Here is a 16,783-nt window from a genome sequence, read left to right as displayed (position 1 = left end):
ACAAGCATGGAATCCTCTATAGGCCCTGGTGACACAGATGTGGGCAGAGAAGGGGCAGCAGGTGCAGTCGAGAGGAGATGACCCATGGTCTAGTCCTTGCTGAGGGCTGCATGGTGTGGACTTGGCTCATCTCCTCTAATTCAGTTCCTGTCTCCCTTCTGCCATACTGGAAGGAGCAGCAGAGATCACTGTCTGGATTCCACTGGGACTTCTGAGTCTTTGATCTTCACAGCTCTGGATCTCCAGCAAGGACACGGTCTGCACCTTCACTAACACTAGGGAGTGATAAGTTGCCCTGTGCAGTGTTACCGGCACTGCATAACTGTCATTTGCTGTTAGGCTTAGGGTCATCTTATTTTCCTCATGGTCACCCATCCTAACCACAGGCCTCTGGGATTAGGAGGACGCTGCCTACATATCCCCATGTTAGGAGTGTTGGGAGAGAGATGGACCCTCCAAGAAGCAAAGAGTGAGAAAAGACAGAGGCCACCATGTGTCGTGTTTCTGGCCCAAATCAGTGGCCTCTCCAGGATCCTCAGGTCATGTTCAGCTATCTCGGAATGGATCTGAAAATTTTCCAAGTTGTGTGTCTGGCCTTCCTCATCCACTGAGTGACCTCAGATCTGGACTGAAGATTACAGAGGCTCCAACTACCTTCCCCAGCTGCCCATAGGAGCTATAGCCTCCTTCCCAAAACTGCAGGGGAGACCCTCCCACTGTCCACACACCCACAGAAGCCATTGACAGTCAGTCCCTAGTGTCTCCACAACCAAGTATTCCACGAGGCTTTGGCGAGGTCTTACTGTCCCCTGAGGTACTGTCCTCAAGCTCTCGAAGCTTCATGTGTGGCCTTCCAGGTGTTTCACTACGTGTCATGGTGGTACACCTTGAGGCGGGGGTGCCCTGGGCATCTGCCTACCATGCTCAGACCAGCGGAACCACTGTGCTCAGCTCTGGGAGGGACTGCACACCTCTGGCCCCTCCTTACACTTGACTAAATAAAACACAGCCACTGCAAGCAGAGGACAAAGAGCAGCACTGGCAGTCCCTTATAAGGCGGCAGGCTCCAAGCTGTGGGACTTCCTGACTCCAGGTGGCTGTCGTGGGTGCCGGTCCTTGTTCTCTAGGAAGCCCGGGCAGCAGTGGGATAGCCATGGGGCTGCTGATTGGGGACGGCCTGTGGCCTTTGGCTATATTCACAGTCATCTTCATATTACTGGTGGATCTGATGCACCGGCGCCAACGCTGGACTGCCCGCTACCCACCAGGCCCTATGCCGTTGCCTGTCCTGGGCAACCTGCTGCAGGTGGACTTCAAGAACATGCCATACAGCATGTACAAGGTGAGGAAGTCCATGGTGGATGGGAACAGAGGTTACAGTGCCCACAGCAGTACATAGAGGGGTGGAAACACAGGTTAGACAGGGAGCTGGACCCCCAGAAGGAAACAGGCTTAACAGCTTCCAGATGGCAGACAATGCCAGATTTGAGGACATTCTGAACTTTCCGGAGCAAAAGGTTTTGGTGGGGAAGCAAAGTACAGGAGGTGAGGCAGGTTGTGACAGCAGAGTTCACGTCTGGTTGGACAGGGTAGCAGTTAGGAAGGTCCCAAGTCCCTTATGATTCTGTCACAGATGAGGTCTCAGTATGGTGCCAGATCACAGGCCTAGAGCAGCATGCCTTTCAGGAGACCAAGTGCAAAGAGAAGGGCTGTGGCTGCTTGAAACTTGCTGCTGTGTGGTCTCTGGCCTCACTGCCCATCTCAAGGAACCAGAGTTTGAAATGTTGATTTCCTGGCCCTGGTAAGGTCACAGCTAGGTGACCAAATTTACTGAGTCCTTTGATAAACTTAAAAGATGAGATGCCCCAGCCACAAGACGCCAGATCTCAGGCTAGGGATGGAGCTCAGTGGAAGAGCATCTGCCCAACGTATGTGAGGACCAAGGTTCAATAACAGCAACACACACACACACAATATGCACGCACACACACGCAGACACACGAGAGAGAGAGAGAGAGAGAGAGAGAGAGAGAGAGAGAGAGAGAGAGAGAGAGAGAGAAAGAACCTGGTTCTAGGATCTTCAGGGAACTGCCACTTCCTGAGTGCTCTGCCCCTCTACTGCAGCTTCGACAGCGCTATGGTGACGTGTTCAGCCTGCAGATGGCCTGGAAGCCCACGGTTGTGATCAATGGACTGAAGGCGGTGCAGGAAGCGCTGGTGACCTGTGGAGAGTACACCTCTGACCGCCCTCCAATGCCCATCTTTGAACATATGGGCGCTGGCCCCAAAGCTAAAGGCAAAATGCTGTGTGGGGGCGGAGCAGAAATCGAGAAGGCATGGGTAACCGTGAGCAGAGAAGGACAGGAGACAGGGAGCAATGTGGTTCAGCAGGTCAACAAAAGGCCACTGATCCATCACAGAGCCCACCTAGCATGCTGGAGTGGGGTGGAGATGGCTTGGGGTTGAAGGTGCAAGGTTATGGTGATACTGATCCCAAGAAGAGGACAACACAGTCAGGTGTCCTTAATAACACACAGATGTCCCTGCAGGTGTGGCGTTAGCACCTTACGGGCCTGAGTGGCGAGAGCAGCGGCGATTCTCTGTGTCCACCATGCGCAACTTCGGCCTGGGCAAGAAATCCCTGGAGCAGTGGGTGACGGACGAGGCAGGCCACCTCTGTGACGCCTTCGCAGACCAGGCTGGTGGGTGAGGAGTGAGCGGTGCAGAAGGGCACAGGGAGACACAAGCAGCTCAGTGACTTGCTTACCTCTCTCCTCCCAGGACAACCCTTCAATCCCCACAGTCTCCTGAACAAAGCTGCGTGCAATGTGATCTCATCCCTCATTTATGCCCGTCGCTTTGAGTATGGAGACGCACACTTCACCAATATGCTAAAAACATTGGATGACAATATGGGAGAGAACACTGGCTTGATTCCTGAGGTAGGAGGCTCAGGGCAGCCTGCAGAGCCACGTCCTCCTCTGGGAGGAAGCTGTGTGGGAAGGCTGTGAGAGATGCCTTCTGGGAGTCAGCTGCAGGAGGAAAGACCTGGACCTGGACACACCTCAGACAACAGACAGGGAGGATGGATCAAACTCAGGGTTTCTTGAAAGGGAGAGAACCTGTGTCCTCTGTCTACGTGGAAGCCACACAAGCCTGTGGTTTCCAGGATAGACTATTCCTTTGTTACCCCTGGTTGCAAGTGTCTAAAGGTTGGAACAGAGGAGGAGACAGGTGATGGGCGGGGGGAAAACAGGCCCTGGGTCCATTGTGGAAAAAGCTGGGAACTGAGGTTGGCTGAGACCAACATTGAACCGAAGTAGCCACAAGACAGAGAGATGGTCCGTGGGTAACGGAGCTCAGCAAGCAAGCATGGGGCTTGAGTTCAATTCCTGGAGCCATGTAGTAAGGAGAGAAATAACTCTGGAAGTGTTCCCCTGACCTCAGCATCATTGTCATGGCAACAGCACTCCTCACATCATGCATATACAAACACGGAAATCGTAATCATTACAGTAGAAATCTTATTTACTTGACACATTAAACTTAAAACCAGCAGGAACGCCATGCACTTTGCACGGCTGTTCCAGGTTATGAACACGTTTCCAATTCTCCTGCGCATCCCGGGGTTGTTTGACAAAGTCTTTGCTGGGCAAAAGATCTTCATGGACATGGTGGATGACATCGTGGCTGAGCACAGGAGGACCCGGGACCCTGCCCAACCACCCCGAGACCTAACTGATGCCTTCCTGGCTGAGGTGGAGAAGGTGAGAGACTATGGGATGTGGTGTCCGGTGCACTGTGAGGTCAACCCCCAAGTATGGCCTCCTGGAGACAATGGGAGGGAATTGTGGGGCTTCTTCCTCTCTACTCTGTCTGAGACTACTGTCTCTCTCTGGCCCAGGCCAAAGGGAACCCTGAGAGCAGCTTCAATGATGCAAATCTGCGTTTGGTTGTCTTTGACTTGTTTGGTGCTGGGATGGTAACAACTACAATCACACTGTCCTGGGCCCTGCTGCTCATGATCCTGCACCCGGATGTGCAGCGTGAGTCTGACTGGGGCTGGGAGGAAAGAAGGAGGGCAAAGGTGCACACCTTAAGCTTACTTAGGACACTTGTGGCTCTCCAGCAAGGGATGATGGCCATCTTTCTCCCATGGACTCCATGGGGGGGAGGCTTCTTAACTATGGGAATGTTGTCCCCTCCCCCAGGCCGCGTCCAACAGGAGATTGATGAAGTCATAGGGCAGGCGCGGCGTCCAGAGATGGCAGACCAGGCCCGCATGCCCTACACCAATGCTGTCATTCATGAGGTGCAGCGATTTGCAGACATTGTTCCAATGAATTTACCACATATGACATCCCATGACGTTGAAGTGCAGGGCTTCCTCATCCCCAAGGTAGGCATGGCCGCTCCTACCATAGCATGGCCACTATCAAACAAGGGTAGTAAAGACCAAGACAGCCACATTCTGGATTTGCACATGGTGATGGGACCAACCTGCAGCCATTGCCCATGATTCTGCAGGGGAGTTGGGCATCCAATGAAATAAACCACAGGGGATTTGGGAAGCACTGCACACAGGGACAGGTCTTGGTTAGGGACACCTTTCTTCAGTGGTGAAGGTACAAGAATGCTCTGGGAAAGGAATTCATAGAGCACAGCAAGAAGCTGTGCATGTGAACTCGGTAACCACTCCCTTGCTGTTGCCGCCCTGGACAATGTTCACACTGTGCCTCCTGCCAGGGGACAACCCTCATCACCAACCTGTCCTCAGTGCTGAAAGATGAGACTGTCTGGGAGAAGCCCCTCCAATTCTATCCTGAACACTTCCTGGATGCCCAGGGCCGCTTTGTGAAGCATGAGGCCTTCATCCCATTCTCAGCAGGTCCTGTGGGATGCCTGTCTCCATGTCTCTTCCCAGGGTGCCTTGGAGGGTGGAGCATCTATCAGGCCCCAGACTGACTGAGCCCCTTTCCCACCTACAGGCCGCCGAGCTTGCCTGGGGGAGCCCCTGGCCCGCATGGAGCTCTTCCTCTTCTTCACCAGCCTTCTGCAGCGCTTTAGCTTCTCGGTGCCCAGTGGACAGCCCCGACCCAGCGACTATGGCATCTTCTCATTGCCAGTTATCCCAACCCCCTACGAGCTCTGTGCAGTTGTGCGCTAGCAAGGACAGCAGCTCCATCCTTCTCCCCAGCTTGTGCTGATTGATGTCCAATAAACCTGGTCTGTGGCTGCCACTCAGAATCCTGGTCCAACCCCATCCTTGTCTCCACTGTGGCCCAAGACAATAGTCTACAGTCAGCCTTTCCCCGCTGTCCCAGACCTCATCTTTGAACAACTTTAATGTATGAGAAAAAACGTTTACTGAGGAAGAGCTGTGGCACAGGCCTGCAGTATAGCATAAGGGAGGCCGAGACAGGAAGATTGCAAGTTCAAGACCAGCCTAGGCTGTGTGGCCTGAAATATCTAACAGGATCCTTTCTCAAAATAAATAAATAAAGGTAGCAGGTGGAGGAGGTCAGGAGGTGATGAAGAGATGGAGGCGGGAATGAGAGGGAGGATGAGAGGGGGAAGCATCGGAACAAAATAGGAAGAGCAGTTCTTGTGCCGGTGTCCAATGATGACCCTAGATCACACTTAAAAACCCGTCCGTCCTCTGCGGGGTTGGTGACAAAGCGCAGACAGAAGTCAGTACTCTGTGGTTCCCATGAGGAAGTGTGAATGATGCGTTGTGGGATTCAGCACTACTCTTGTTTGGGGACAGATGTTGATGTAGATCCCCAGGATCCTGAAATGTCACACATGGTTAGGGGTCTCTCACTGCTAGAGAAGCCGCTGTCCTCCCAGCTCAGTTTGCTGCAGTGAAGGGATGCAGGAGAACATCTGCTGTAGGAAAGGTGTCAGAATCCAGGAGGATGGGCGGGATCCTGCTGTGCTGTCTGGGGCCATCTAGGCCAGGGAGAGTGCTCCCAGAACGGACATGGGACAGATATAATGGGAACTCACCTAGTGCAATGATACAGCCTGCACTTTCTGCACTTGGGAATCTGTGACAGAGAATGGCAAGTTTGGGGCTAGCCTGGGCTATAGAGCAAGGTTTAGGACTGTCAGAGTACATAATGACGATACCCTGTCTAACGTACACATAGCTAGGGGAGAGAAAAGAGAGAAAATACTCAATAAGAAAGAAGGGAAAGAAAGAGAGCAAGATGAAAGGAAAGAGAAGAAAATGTTGAGGTTCAGGAGTGACAAGTGACCCTTTGTCAATCATAAAGACACGTGAGTGGTGACTGAGATGACACACGCCAGGTAGAGGTCAGGCTTCCATGGGTCTCAGGGACAGGTGTAATAAACCTGAAAGGAAGCAGCACTGCTCCTGTCTGGAGCCCGGCTGCATTGGTGCAGAGACCCTGAGGCACACGAGTGCCTGGAAAGGCTCCCGGAGCTGGGCGGCTGCTGTCCTCACAGTTATGGCTGCAGAGAAAGAACAGAGAAGAAAAGCAGCAGCAGGTAAAGGGACAGCAGAGCTCAGGCGTTGATCACACTACCAGCTGTCAGTCAGATGTGTTGGGGGAGGGGGTGGACCAATGTGACTCAGATTGAGGACATTGCTCACAGGGAAGATCACCAAGTCTCATTGCAAAGGGATTTGGGGGTCCCATAGACATAAGGATGGTTTGGGGGTGTACTAACATGGCACTGTTGACCTTAGTCTTCACACAATCCAAGTCTGACTCAGGCAATCCGAGGCTTCTTTCCTAAACCCCATTGCTGATACAAATGGTGCCCCAGCTATGTGGAGACACAGCTATCACCATGTCCCAGGTCTCAGACATTGCCTCCCCACAGGCTCATGGGTCTCAAGCACTTGTCCTGGAATGTGCAGGACAGAACTGCCTGAGCTGAGATCACTCTACTGCCCTGGCCACACTCCATTGCACGCAAATCCAAGTGTTTTTCTGAGCATCTTTCTGGTTTTATGTTGGTTAGGCATCGCTAAAATTTATCAGCCTCACCATTTTATTTCTCATGGTATTGGGAATTGATCCCAAGGACTTATGTATGCTCAGCCAGCATGCTCCAGCGCTCCATGCCTCAGAGTGTATGAATATGGGTTCATATGCTTATTATGTAGGCATATGTGTTTATGCTGTAGGTGCATTTGTACATAGGCTTGTGTGTGGTGTGTAAGCATATGTGGGGGGTGTGTGTTCGTGCGTGCTGGCATATGAGATGGTTGTGTATGCATGTATATGTGCATGCGTCTGTGTGCGCATGTATCTCTGTGTGAGTATGTTCCTATATGTGTGGGCCTGTGTCGAGGAATGCATATATATCGCTGTGGGCATGTATCTGTGTGCATGTAGCTCTGTGCGTGTATGGGTCTGCAGGTGTGTGCGCATGTGTTTGTGTAAATATGTATATCTATGGGATCATGTGTCTGTCGGCATGCGTCTTTCTGTGTGTGAGCATAGATCTGTGTGTGCATGTACCTCTATGTGTGTGTGAATGCATGTGTCACTGAGTGTGTACACGTGTCTGTGTGTGTGCATGTATTGTTTGTATGTGTGTTAGTATATGTAAATGTGTCTGTGTGAGTATGTGCGTATATGTGTGTGTGCATAACTATGCTTATGTGTTTTTGTGTATTGTGTGTCCACGTGTGTACATATTGTGTGTTCATGTGTGCACAGGTGTGGACGTGTGCATATCTGTCTGTGTTTATGTCTCTATATGTGTACCTATCTGTAGTGGGGAGCACTGCTTTTGTATTGATGCTACTGCCTGTGAACACTATGGGTCAATGTCAAGTGTCTTCCAACGTCCCCTTCAATATTTTTATTTTTATTTATTTATTTTTTTTTGATTTTTCGAGACAGGGTTTCTCCATAGCTTTTGGTGCCTGTCCTGGAACTAGCTCTTGTAGACCAGGCTGGCCTCGAACTCACAGAGATCCACCTGCCTCTGCCTCCCGAGTGCTGGGATTAAAGGCGTGCGCCACCACCGCCGGGCTCAATATTTTTATTTTATGTTCATTAGGGTTTTGCCTGTATGTCTATCATGTGAGAGTGTCAGATTTTGGGGGTTACTCAGTTGTGAGCTGCCATGTGGGTGGTGGAAATTGAACCTGTTTCTCTGGGAGAACAGTTAGTATTCATAAATGCTGAGCCATCTCTCCAGCCCCCACATTATTAAGACTATGACTAATAATACTACTATTATGAGAACCTGGAGCTCGTCCATTCAGCCAGAGTAGCCGGCCAGTGATTTCCCAGGATGGACCAGTTCCTGCCACTACAGCAGTGGATACTGTCATGCGTCACCAAGCCCAGGCCTCCATAGGTACTAGAATCTGAACTCAGATCTTTCTGCCTCCACAGCAAGCTCTTTAACCCCGGAACCATCTCCCAAGCTGCCTCCTGCCAAGTCTCGTGCATGTGGTCTCAGAAGCAGAAAACGTGAAGCACATGGTATTTCTCTTTCATTTAACTTAGGTTGCTTCCGTCCTTGGAGGTTTTCTTTTCTTTGTTTCTCTGTGTTTTGGATCCACTATACTGATTTCCAGAAGTGCTCTACCACCTGACATTCCCATGAAGAGAACGAGGAGGGCCCAGTCCCTGCAGCCCAAGCCTACCTGTAACCTCCAGATGTTCCATCATTTCTAGCTTCTGGGGTCCCCAGTCCTTCCTGAAATGCCTCTGGTAGGGGAAGGACACAAGCGTGTTGGCTGAACCATCTCTCAGAAGACTAGAAAGGAACAGCCAATGTAGCAGTGGCAGAAAGGAAGAACCTACACGGTTGAAGGATCCCTCTTCCCTGCTCTTGCCTGGCCACATCCTGTCACCTTGCTTATCCCTGTATACTAAGAGAAGCCATCCTGTGCCCGGCCCAGTGGAGCTGAAATCCTAGTAAGTAGACATGATATCTTTGATCCCCTGGCCTCAAACATGCGATAAACAAATGCTTTACCACTGAGCTACATCATTGGCTCCGCACTAGCTCTGGGTTTCTGTTTGTTTTGTTTCACTGGTTTTTTTTTTCCTTTCTATTTTTAGAAGAAATCGGTTTGTTTGGTTTGGTTTGGCTGTCGCTTGTTTTTGTTTTCTATTCTTTAAACTGTTTTAAGACAATGTTTTATGTTGGTCAATCTTTCCTTGCCCACCTCCTCTCAAAACCTCCTGTCCTCTGCACCACCCAAAGTTCCTTGATTTTAACATCAGTGTTAACTGTCATAAATCCCCCTCTACTTACTGTCTCTGAAAACAGGCTAAAGTCCTGTAGGAAGAGAAAGCGCCAGTTGTTAAAATGAGCCCATCAGACTGCCTGTGAGCAAGTCCACAGTGCACATACTTAATTGACCAGTGATGTGGGAGGTGCCCAGCTCACCAAGGTGATGCCAGCCCTGGGCAGGTGGTCCTGAGTGGTACAAAAAATGACACTGACGAGCCAGGAAGCAGCATTCACTCCTCCATGGTCCCTGCATCAGTTCCTGCCTCTGGGTCCTGTCCTGACTACTCTAGGCTCCACTCAGATTCCATAACCTCTATGGTCTCAGTCTGGCCAAACTATAGCTCTCTTGTATCTTTTATAACACTACCCACAAATATTTTCTTTAGTGTTAAATGTGCTGCAGTTTCTACAGAATCCTCCACAGTAGCAGCTCTCACTGGTTTACTATATGTCTGTTCTAATGTGAGCCTTGTGTGGTCCAGCACACATCCCCACATGTCCATCAGCCTTGTGTGGTCCAGCACACATCCCTACATGTCTGTCAGCCTTGTGTGGTCCAGCACACATCCCTACAAGTCTGTCAGCCGTGTGTGAGCCAGCACATCACTTACCTATTTCTTCAACACAATAGGAAACCACAATATCAAAGCCCCAGGAACACTGTGTTTAGGAACCTCTCACTAATGCTCCATCAGTTCAGGGTCCCAAACATCTCAAAATGTTCTCCTCAGCTAACATGAGTACTTTTAAAGCAAAGACACCAATGCACAGCTGCCTCATTGCTGGGGATCCTTGGGATCAAGGCCCTCTATTCTTAGAATTGAATCTTTGCTCTTCCAAGCCATTTCCCTCTGGGACCTAACTCATATTCTTCTGCTGTATGTGATTCCCTATTCCTTTTAGTTTTGTCTTTTATCAGTTTTCTCGTGTTTACCTTCTCATTTAAACCAAAATATGTATAAATTCTTTTTTTTAGATTTATTTATTATGTATACAACATTCTGCCTCAATGTATACTTGCACGCCAGAGGAGGGCGCCAGATCTTAGTACAGATGGTTGTGAGCCACCATGTGGTTGCTGGGAATTGAACTCAGGACCTCTGGAAGAGCAGCCAGTGTTCTTAACCTCTGAGCCATCTCTCCAGGCCAAAATATGTATAAATTCTACAATTCTTTACATACAAACTGTATGCCATTGACAGCATTGGCTCTGTGGTTTGAGATTCCATAGGTAACATCCTATCATAATTGCCCAAGCTCCCACTGTGGCCTCAAACCATGAAGGGTGAAGTAACTATCCTTAAACAAAGGCTTCACCAGCCCCAAACAACCCCAGGCCTTCCTTTGCCCAAATCAGCTTTCCCAAGCATCACAGTGACCCCAGTGAGTGATCACTCTTCCCACCATGCTTAGGGAAAGAAAGCACAGAGCTAGGGATGGCTCTAGGTGTCACTGTTGGTCTTCACTCCAGTGAACCCAGGCAGTTGAAGCCAGCAAAGGGAAGGGCACACAGGTCAGTTCAGGACAGACATGCCCAGCTTCTATTTGTCCTCCTCCAATGGAGTCCAAGGGACCATGATTAATCATCTGTTAACAGGTATATATCGAATTGCAAATTTGGGACCACCCCTAAACCCTGATAACCAAGAACTCCATTTCAGTTTACTGTTGTAGACATGGCACACCTGTGCAGCTGACATGGATTCCAAGACCCCAGGTCCCCGGAAGTCACACTGATCTTACAGGACACAAGTGCTCACGTGGCTGAGGGGCCATGTACTGAGGATGAAGGGAAACAAACAGTGCTAGCAGGCAGATGTTACCAGAGCATCCAGGTCATCTCCCATGAGATGGTGACAGACCAGGAACCTGTACAACATACAGTGTGTGACACCCCTCACCTGCTCCGTGCACTTGCCTCTCAGGGTCTCACTCAGACTGAAGTAGGAAGATCAGACCCAGTCGGCACCATGGCTTCTCTTTCACGTCATCGTATGTGACACACAGAGGAGAGGTGGAGACCTGAGGAGAGGCAGGTGTGACAACTAGCATCCAGGCCTAGCCACGAGGTCTCAGAAGTTACTCTAGGAGGGTCCTGGAGCAAACCAGGAGGAAGCCACCAGCCTGAGCTTATTAGTGACCAGAGCACAGTTGTCTCTGTCCCCCTCACTCCTGACCACAACCCAGGCTGATGTCCTGACTCCCATTCACAGCTCCATTCAGGCCAATTTGGAGCAGGAGAAATATCTGTGTCTGTGCTCCAACCTCATGTCCTATGAACCAAGTGTTCAGTGGAGCCTCAAATGATCTATATCCATTTTGAGACAATGTCCTCAGGTTCCCAGAGCTCTGCCTGTGTGGCATATCACACACTGACTTCGCTATACCTTGTGATCCTGCACCTTGAGGAAGGGTCCACTGATCCTCTGCCCACTGTGCTCACAGTGCCAAACCCTGCATAACCACTGTGTGCAGCTCCCCGAGGAGAAGCTGAAGCTAGTCCCATGGATAAATATCCATCGAGAGAAGAGAAAGCATAAACCTCTGAGGCTGACTTGCCCTGGACTTGCCCGACGTCTTGTTACACAACTTGACTGAACAGTAAACACACCTACTTGGCTCAAGGCAGAGAACAAAGTGCAGCCTTCTCTTCTTCATAAGGGACCAGGTACCCAGTCTGTCCTCAGAGTGTCTTTCCTGATCCTAGGTGTCTGGAGCAGGAATTCCCCAACCAGCCTGGGAAGCAGGGGCAGCCATGGCACTGCTGACTGGAGATGGCCTGTGGTCTGTGGTCCTATTCACGGCCATCTTCCTGCTATTGCTGGACCTGATGCACCGACGCAAGTTCTGGACTTCCCGCTACCCTCCAGGTCCTGTGCCCCTACCTGGGCTGGGCAACCTCCTCCAGGTGGATTTCGAGAACATGTCGTATAGCTTACACAAGGTAAGAGAGATGGCAGTGGAGGGCAGTAGAGGTCATGGTGCCCCCAGCAGTACGTGGTGGTGCTGATGCCACGGGATAGACAGAAAGATGGCCACTGAGAGGAAGAAGGCTTAGTGGTTGCCCTGTGGCAGTTGCTTCTGGGTCTGAGGATACTGTGGACTTTCTAAGAGCAGAGGTTCAATATGGAAAAGGCCATGGAGGCAGGCGTGGAGTGTGATTGGACAGGACAGAGGTCAGGGAGGCCCCAGGTCCTTTGTGATCCCTTCAGTGGGCGAGGTCTCAAGGTCTGTCAGTCTGGAAAGCAAAGTAAGGAGTGAGGCTGCGTCTGCTGTAATCTCTTGCTGCTGTGAGGTCTCAGGCCTTGCTGCCCATCACAGGAACCTGAAATTTCTTCATGTATAGTGGGGTATGAAGGACATTTCTCTGGCAAAGTGACCTCTGAATAAGCACTACTATAAGAACTTTGTTGACTTAGAAGAAAGAAGTGTGCAATCATAAGGTGTCATACCTCAGGCTAGAGATGTAGGTCAGTGTCAGAGCATTTGTCCAGCACAGGGCAGGATCAAGGTTCTATAATGTGTAACATGCAAATGAACACACGTTTGCACACATACACATATACACACAGAGATACATGTGCTTTGCATGGATCTTCCAGTCTGCTAGGGATCTCCATTTTCTAAGCACTTTGTCCCTCTACTTCAGCTTCGACAGCGCTATGGTGACGTGTTCAGCCTGCAGATGGCCTGGAAGCCCGTGGTCGTGATCAATGGACTGAAGGCGGTGCGGGAAGTGCTGGTGACATGTGGAGAGGACACTGCTGACCGCCCTCCAATGCCCATCTATGATCACATGGGCTATGGGCCCAAAGCAAAAGGCAAAGAGCTATAGTGGGGACAGGGCAGAGAGAATAGGGCTTGAGGAGCAGTGACCAGAAGATGGACAGGGCCTAATGGAGGGGAAGTGCTCAGATAATGGAAGGGAAATCACTGCATGGAGGGTGGAGCCTCCAAAGCTGCACGTGCTGATTGTGATAGCAAAGTGCTGGGGCGCTGATGGCTCAGACTGACCACAGGGAAAGGTTGGGAGCAGGGCAGACAGCACAGCCACGTATCCTTGGTTACACACAGATATCCCTGCAGGTGTGGTGTTAGCTCCTTATGGGCCCGAATGGCGAGAACAGCGGCGATTTGCTTTGTCCACCATGCGAGACTTTGGCCTGGGCAAGAAGTCCCTGGAGCAGTGGGTGACAGAGGAGGCTGGACACCTCTTTGACGCCTTCACCAAGGAGGCAGGTGGGTGATGGGAATATGGTAGCCATATGAGCAGGCACTTATGAGCAATATCATGACTTGCTTGCATCTCTGCTCCTAGGCCAAGCATTTAATCCCACCACCCTCCTGAACAAAGGTACATGCAATGTGATTTCATCCCTCATTTATGCCCAGCGCTTTGAGTATGAAGACCCTTTCTTCAGCAGGCTGCTCAAAACGTTACAAGAAAGTTTGGGAGAGGACACTGGCTTCATTGGAGAGGTATGAGGCTCACGACAGTGTGCATTTATGCTGTAAATCCTATCAGAATAAATATTCATTCAGGGGCAATAGGTCGACAGCCTTGTGGGATAGTCAAATGCAGGAAGAAAGACTTTGACCTTGGCAAATCTCATATAACAGGAAGGGAGAAAGGGAGGAAGGTCAGGAACTCTAGCAAGGGGTCAAGGCCCTGCCCCCTGTCTACGTGAAAACCACATAAGACTGTCATATTTGTAGAGTAAAATAGGCATTTGTTCACCTTGGGCTTAAAACAACCTACAGAAAGGACCTGAGGACGAAGCAGGTGATGTCTGGGGACAAATGGACCCTGAGTCCTTTATGGAAGAGGCTGGGAACCAGAAAGGAAGAAAGGAAAAAAGGAAGAAAAGAGAAAAGGAAAGAAAAAGAAAAAAGAGGCCTGGAACTAGTCTGGTTCAGGCGAACACTGAGCAGAGTAGCATCCAGGGTCAAGAGAGATGGCCTGTGGGTGAAGGAACTTCCCAAGGAAGCCTGGAGATCTGAGCTGGATCCCTGGGACTCACATGGGAGATAGATCCTACTCTAAAAGTTGTTCTCTGACCTCCAAACAGGAGTCTTTGTGCACATGTACGTGTGAGAGTTTACAAACAGGCACACACACACACACACACACACACACACACACACACTAATGATTCTTAATTAGGAATAAAAACAAGTAGGCCTGCTTTTTTCCACAGGTGCTGAATGCAGTCCCAGTGCTCCTTCGCATCCCTGGGCTGCCTGGCAAAGCCTTCCCCAAGCTGACAGAGTTCATGGACTCAATGGATAAGATGTTGATTGAGCACAAGGGAACCTGGGACCCTGCCCAGCCACCCCGAGACCTGACAGATGCCTTCCTGGCTGAGATGGAGAAGGTGAGGACAGCAATAAAGATGGGGACAGGGCCTTTGGGCTGAAGCGTTCTGTGACTGGTGATGCCAGGGAAGTGGAGTTTGTTTGTCATCCGTGACCCCAACACCTGTGGTCTTGAACACAATGGTGGATCATGTTGGGGTTTACTGCCTTTGTCCCTGAGCCTACCTTCTCTGTCTGCCCAGGCCAAGGGGAATCCTGAGAGCAGCTTCAACGATAGGAATCTGCACGTGATGGTGGCTGACCTGTTCTTTGCTGGGATGGTGACGACCTCAACCACACTGTCCTGGGCCCTGCTGCTCATGATCCTACACCCGGATGTGCAGAGTGAGCCTGGCTGAGCCTGTGAGGGAGGGTGAGGGAAGAAAGATAGAAGTATTTGAGAAGCATCTGGGGCTCCACTATCACCTTGACCCAGACTCCCACAATTCTGATGGCAGTCTTAAGTCACCTACTCACCCAGTGCTAGAAGGTCAAGTTAGAACCAGTAAGGGACTGCCTCGCTGAGGGGAGGCTGTTCCTCCAGGCCGCGTCCAACAGGAGATCGATGAAGTCATAGGGCAGGCGCGGCGTCCAGAGATGGCAGACCAGGCCCGCATGCCCTACACCAATGCTGTCATTCATGAGGTACAGCGATTTGCAGACATCGTTCCAACCAATGTACCACATATGACATCCCGTGACATTGAAGTACAGGGCTTCCTCATCCCCAAGGTAGGCATGGTCACCTTTGTCCCAGGTGTCCAGGGACACCACTAGACAAAAAAAAAGGCTATAAAGTCCAAGACCACAACATCCTGGATTTCCACATAGTGGAGGGACCAGCCTGGGTGTGAGTACACTGCAGCCATTGCCCAGGATCCCCAGGGAAGAGGATGGCTAGTGGAATAAGCCACAGGATCGCAGGGATGCTACACACAGGGGCAGCTTCTGATTTGGGTACTTAGGGTGGCTTTGTCATATGACCTTGTATGGTACCAGAAAATGATACCAAGGGGATCTGAGTTTGAGGTGAATGAAAGAACCCTGTGTATAGAAGGAGAGGTTGTGCATGTGACCATGGTAACCAGGGTATTGGCAACCATCACAATCCATGTTCCACCGTGTGCCTCCTGCCAGGGGACGACCCTCATCACCAACCTGTCCTCAGTGCTGAAGGATGAGACTGTCTGGGAGAAGCCCCTCCAATTCTATCCTGAGCACTTCCTGGATGCCCAGGGCCGCTTTGTGAAGCATGAGGCCTTCATGCCATTCTCAGCAGGTCCTGTGGGATGCCTGTCTCCATGTCTCTTCCCAGGGTGCCTTGGAAGGTGAAGCATCTATCAGGCCCCAGACTGACTGAGCCCTTTTTCTACTTACAGGTCGCCGAGTTTGCTTGGGAGAGCCCCTGGCCCGCATGGAGCTCTTCCTCTTCTTCACCTGCCTCCTGCAGCGCTTTAGCTTCTCGGTGCCCAGTGGACAGCCCCGACCCAGCGACCATGGCATCTTCTCATTGCCAGTGACCCCAACCCCCTACGAGCTCTGTGCAGTTGTGCGCTAGCAAGGACAGCAGCTCCATCTTTCTCCCCAGCTTGTGCTGATTGATGTCCAATAAACCTGATCGGTGGTTGCCACTCAGATTTCTGGTCCAACCCCATCCTTGTCTCCACTTTGTCCCAAGATAATAATCTACAATCAGTTTTTCCCCTTTGCCCCAGACCTCACCTAAGAACAACTTTAATGTTGTGAGAAAAGTGTTTACTGAGGCAAGAGCTGAGGCACAGGCCTGCCGTATAGCACAAGGAGGAAGAGGCAAGAAGATTGCATGTTCAAGACCAGCCTGAATTATAGAGCCTGAAATATCTAATGTGATCCTTTGTCAAAAAAAAAAAAAAGATGGCAGGTGGAGTAGATCAAGAGGTGATGAGGAGACAGAAGAGGGGAAAATGGGAAAATGAAGGGGAGCTCTGAACAAAGTAGGAAGTTTGTTGTGCTGGTGTTCAATGATTGAGCCAAGATCACAGGTAAGACCCATCTATGGCTCCTAGGTTGGTGACAAGCCACAGACAGAAGTCAATACTCTATGTTTCTAGTGAGGAAATGTGAATGGCTTGTGCTGGAAATCCAAACAATTCTTGTATTGATGACAGATGTTGTATAGGTCCCTGAGATCCTGAAGGGCCACAAATGGTTAAGA

The 16,783-nt window shown here is 50.5% G+C and overlaps 2 protein-coding genes across 2 annotated transcripts; both read left to right on the top strand.

Annotated features, from left to right (window-relative positions):
* Nucleotides 1-1,062: 1,062 nt before the first annotated feature.
* Nucleotides 1,063-5,247, top strand: LOC142843167 (cytochrome P450 2D3-like). Its single transcript, XM_075960115.1, has 9 exons — nt 1,063-1,342; nt 2,125-2,296; nt 2,550-2,702; nt 2,782-2,942; nt 3,591-3,767; nt 3,905-4,046; nt 4,212-4,399; nt 4,747-4,888; nt 4,989-5,247. The coding sequence occupies exons 1-9, from the start codon at nt 1,154-1,156 to the stop codon at nt 5,165-5,167; spliced, it is 1,503 nt and encodes a 500-aa protein (XP_075816230.1). The 5' UTR covers nt 1,063-1,153; the 3' UTR covers nt 5,168-5,247.
* Nucleotides 5,248-11,905: 6,658 nt separating this feature from the next.
* LOC142843170 (cytochrome P450 2D20-like) lies at nt 11,906-16,226 on the top strand. The gene is made up of 9 exons (XM_075960118.1): nt 11,906-12,178; nt 12,884-13,055; nt 13,321-13,473; nt 13,553-13,713; nt 14,433-14,609; nt 14,793-14,934; nt 15,134-15,321; nt 15,727-15,868; nt 15,969-16,226. Exons 1-9 carry the CDS (start codon nt 11,990-11,992, stop codon nt 16,145-16,147), a joined length of 1,503 nt encoding a protein of 500 aa, XP_075816233.1. The 5' UTR covers nt 11,906-11,989; the 3' UTR covers nt 16,148-16,226.
* Nucleotides 16,227-16,783: the final 557 nt, after the last annotated feature.

This window comes from Microtus pennsylvanicus, chromosome 2 (assembly GCF_037038515.1).
Source record: "Microtus pennsylvanicus isolate mMicPen1 chromosome 2, mMicPen1.hap1, whole genome shotgun sequence".
Lineage (NCBI taxonomy): Eukaryota > Metazoa > Chordata > Mammalia > Rodentia > Cricetidae > Microtus > Microtus pennsylvanicus.
Note: the sequence above shows the minus strand (reverse complement) of the source record. Positions and strands in the feature narration are given on the sequence as shown.

Coding starts and splice junctions, on each gene's coding strand:
- LOC142843167 (XM_075960115.1), top strand. CDS start 1,154: ATGGGGCTGCTGATTGGGGACGGCCTGTGGCCTTTGGCTATATTCACA. Junction 4,047..4,211: donor CCTGCACCCGGATGTGCAGC/GTGAGTCTGACT, acceptor CCCCTCCCCCAG/GCCGCGTCCAACAGGAGATT. Junction 4,400..4,746: donor AGGGCTTCCTCATCCCCAAG/GTAGGCATGGCC, acceptor GCCTCCTGCCAG/GGGACAACCCTCATCACCAA.
- LOC142843170 (XM_075960118.1), top strand. CDS start 11,990: ATGGCACTGCTGACTGGAGATGGCCTGTGGTCTGTGGTCCTATTCACG. Junction 12,179..12,883: donor TGTCGTATAGCTTACACAAG/GTAAGAGAGATG, acceptor CCTCTACTTCAG/CTTCGACAGCGCTATGGTGA. Junction 15,869..15,968: donor CTTCATGCCATTCTCAGCAG/GTCCTGTGGGAT, acceptor TTCTACTTACAG/GTCGCCGAGTTTGCTTGGGA.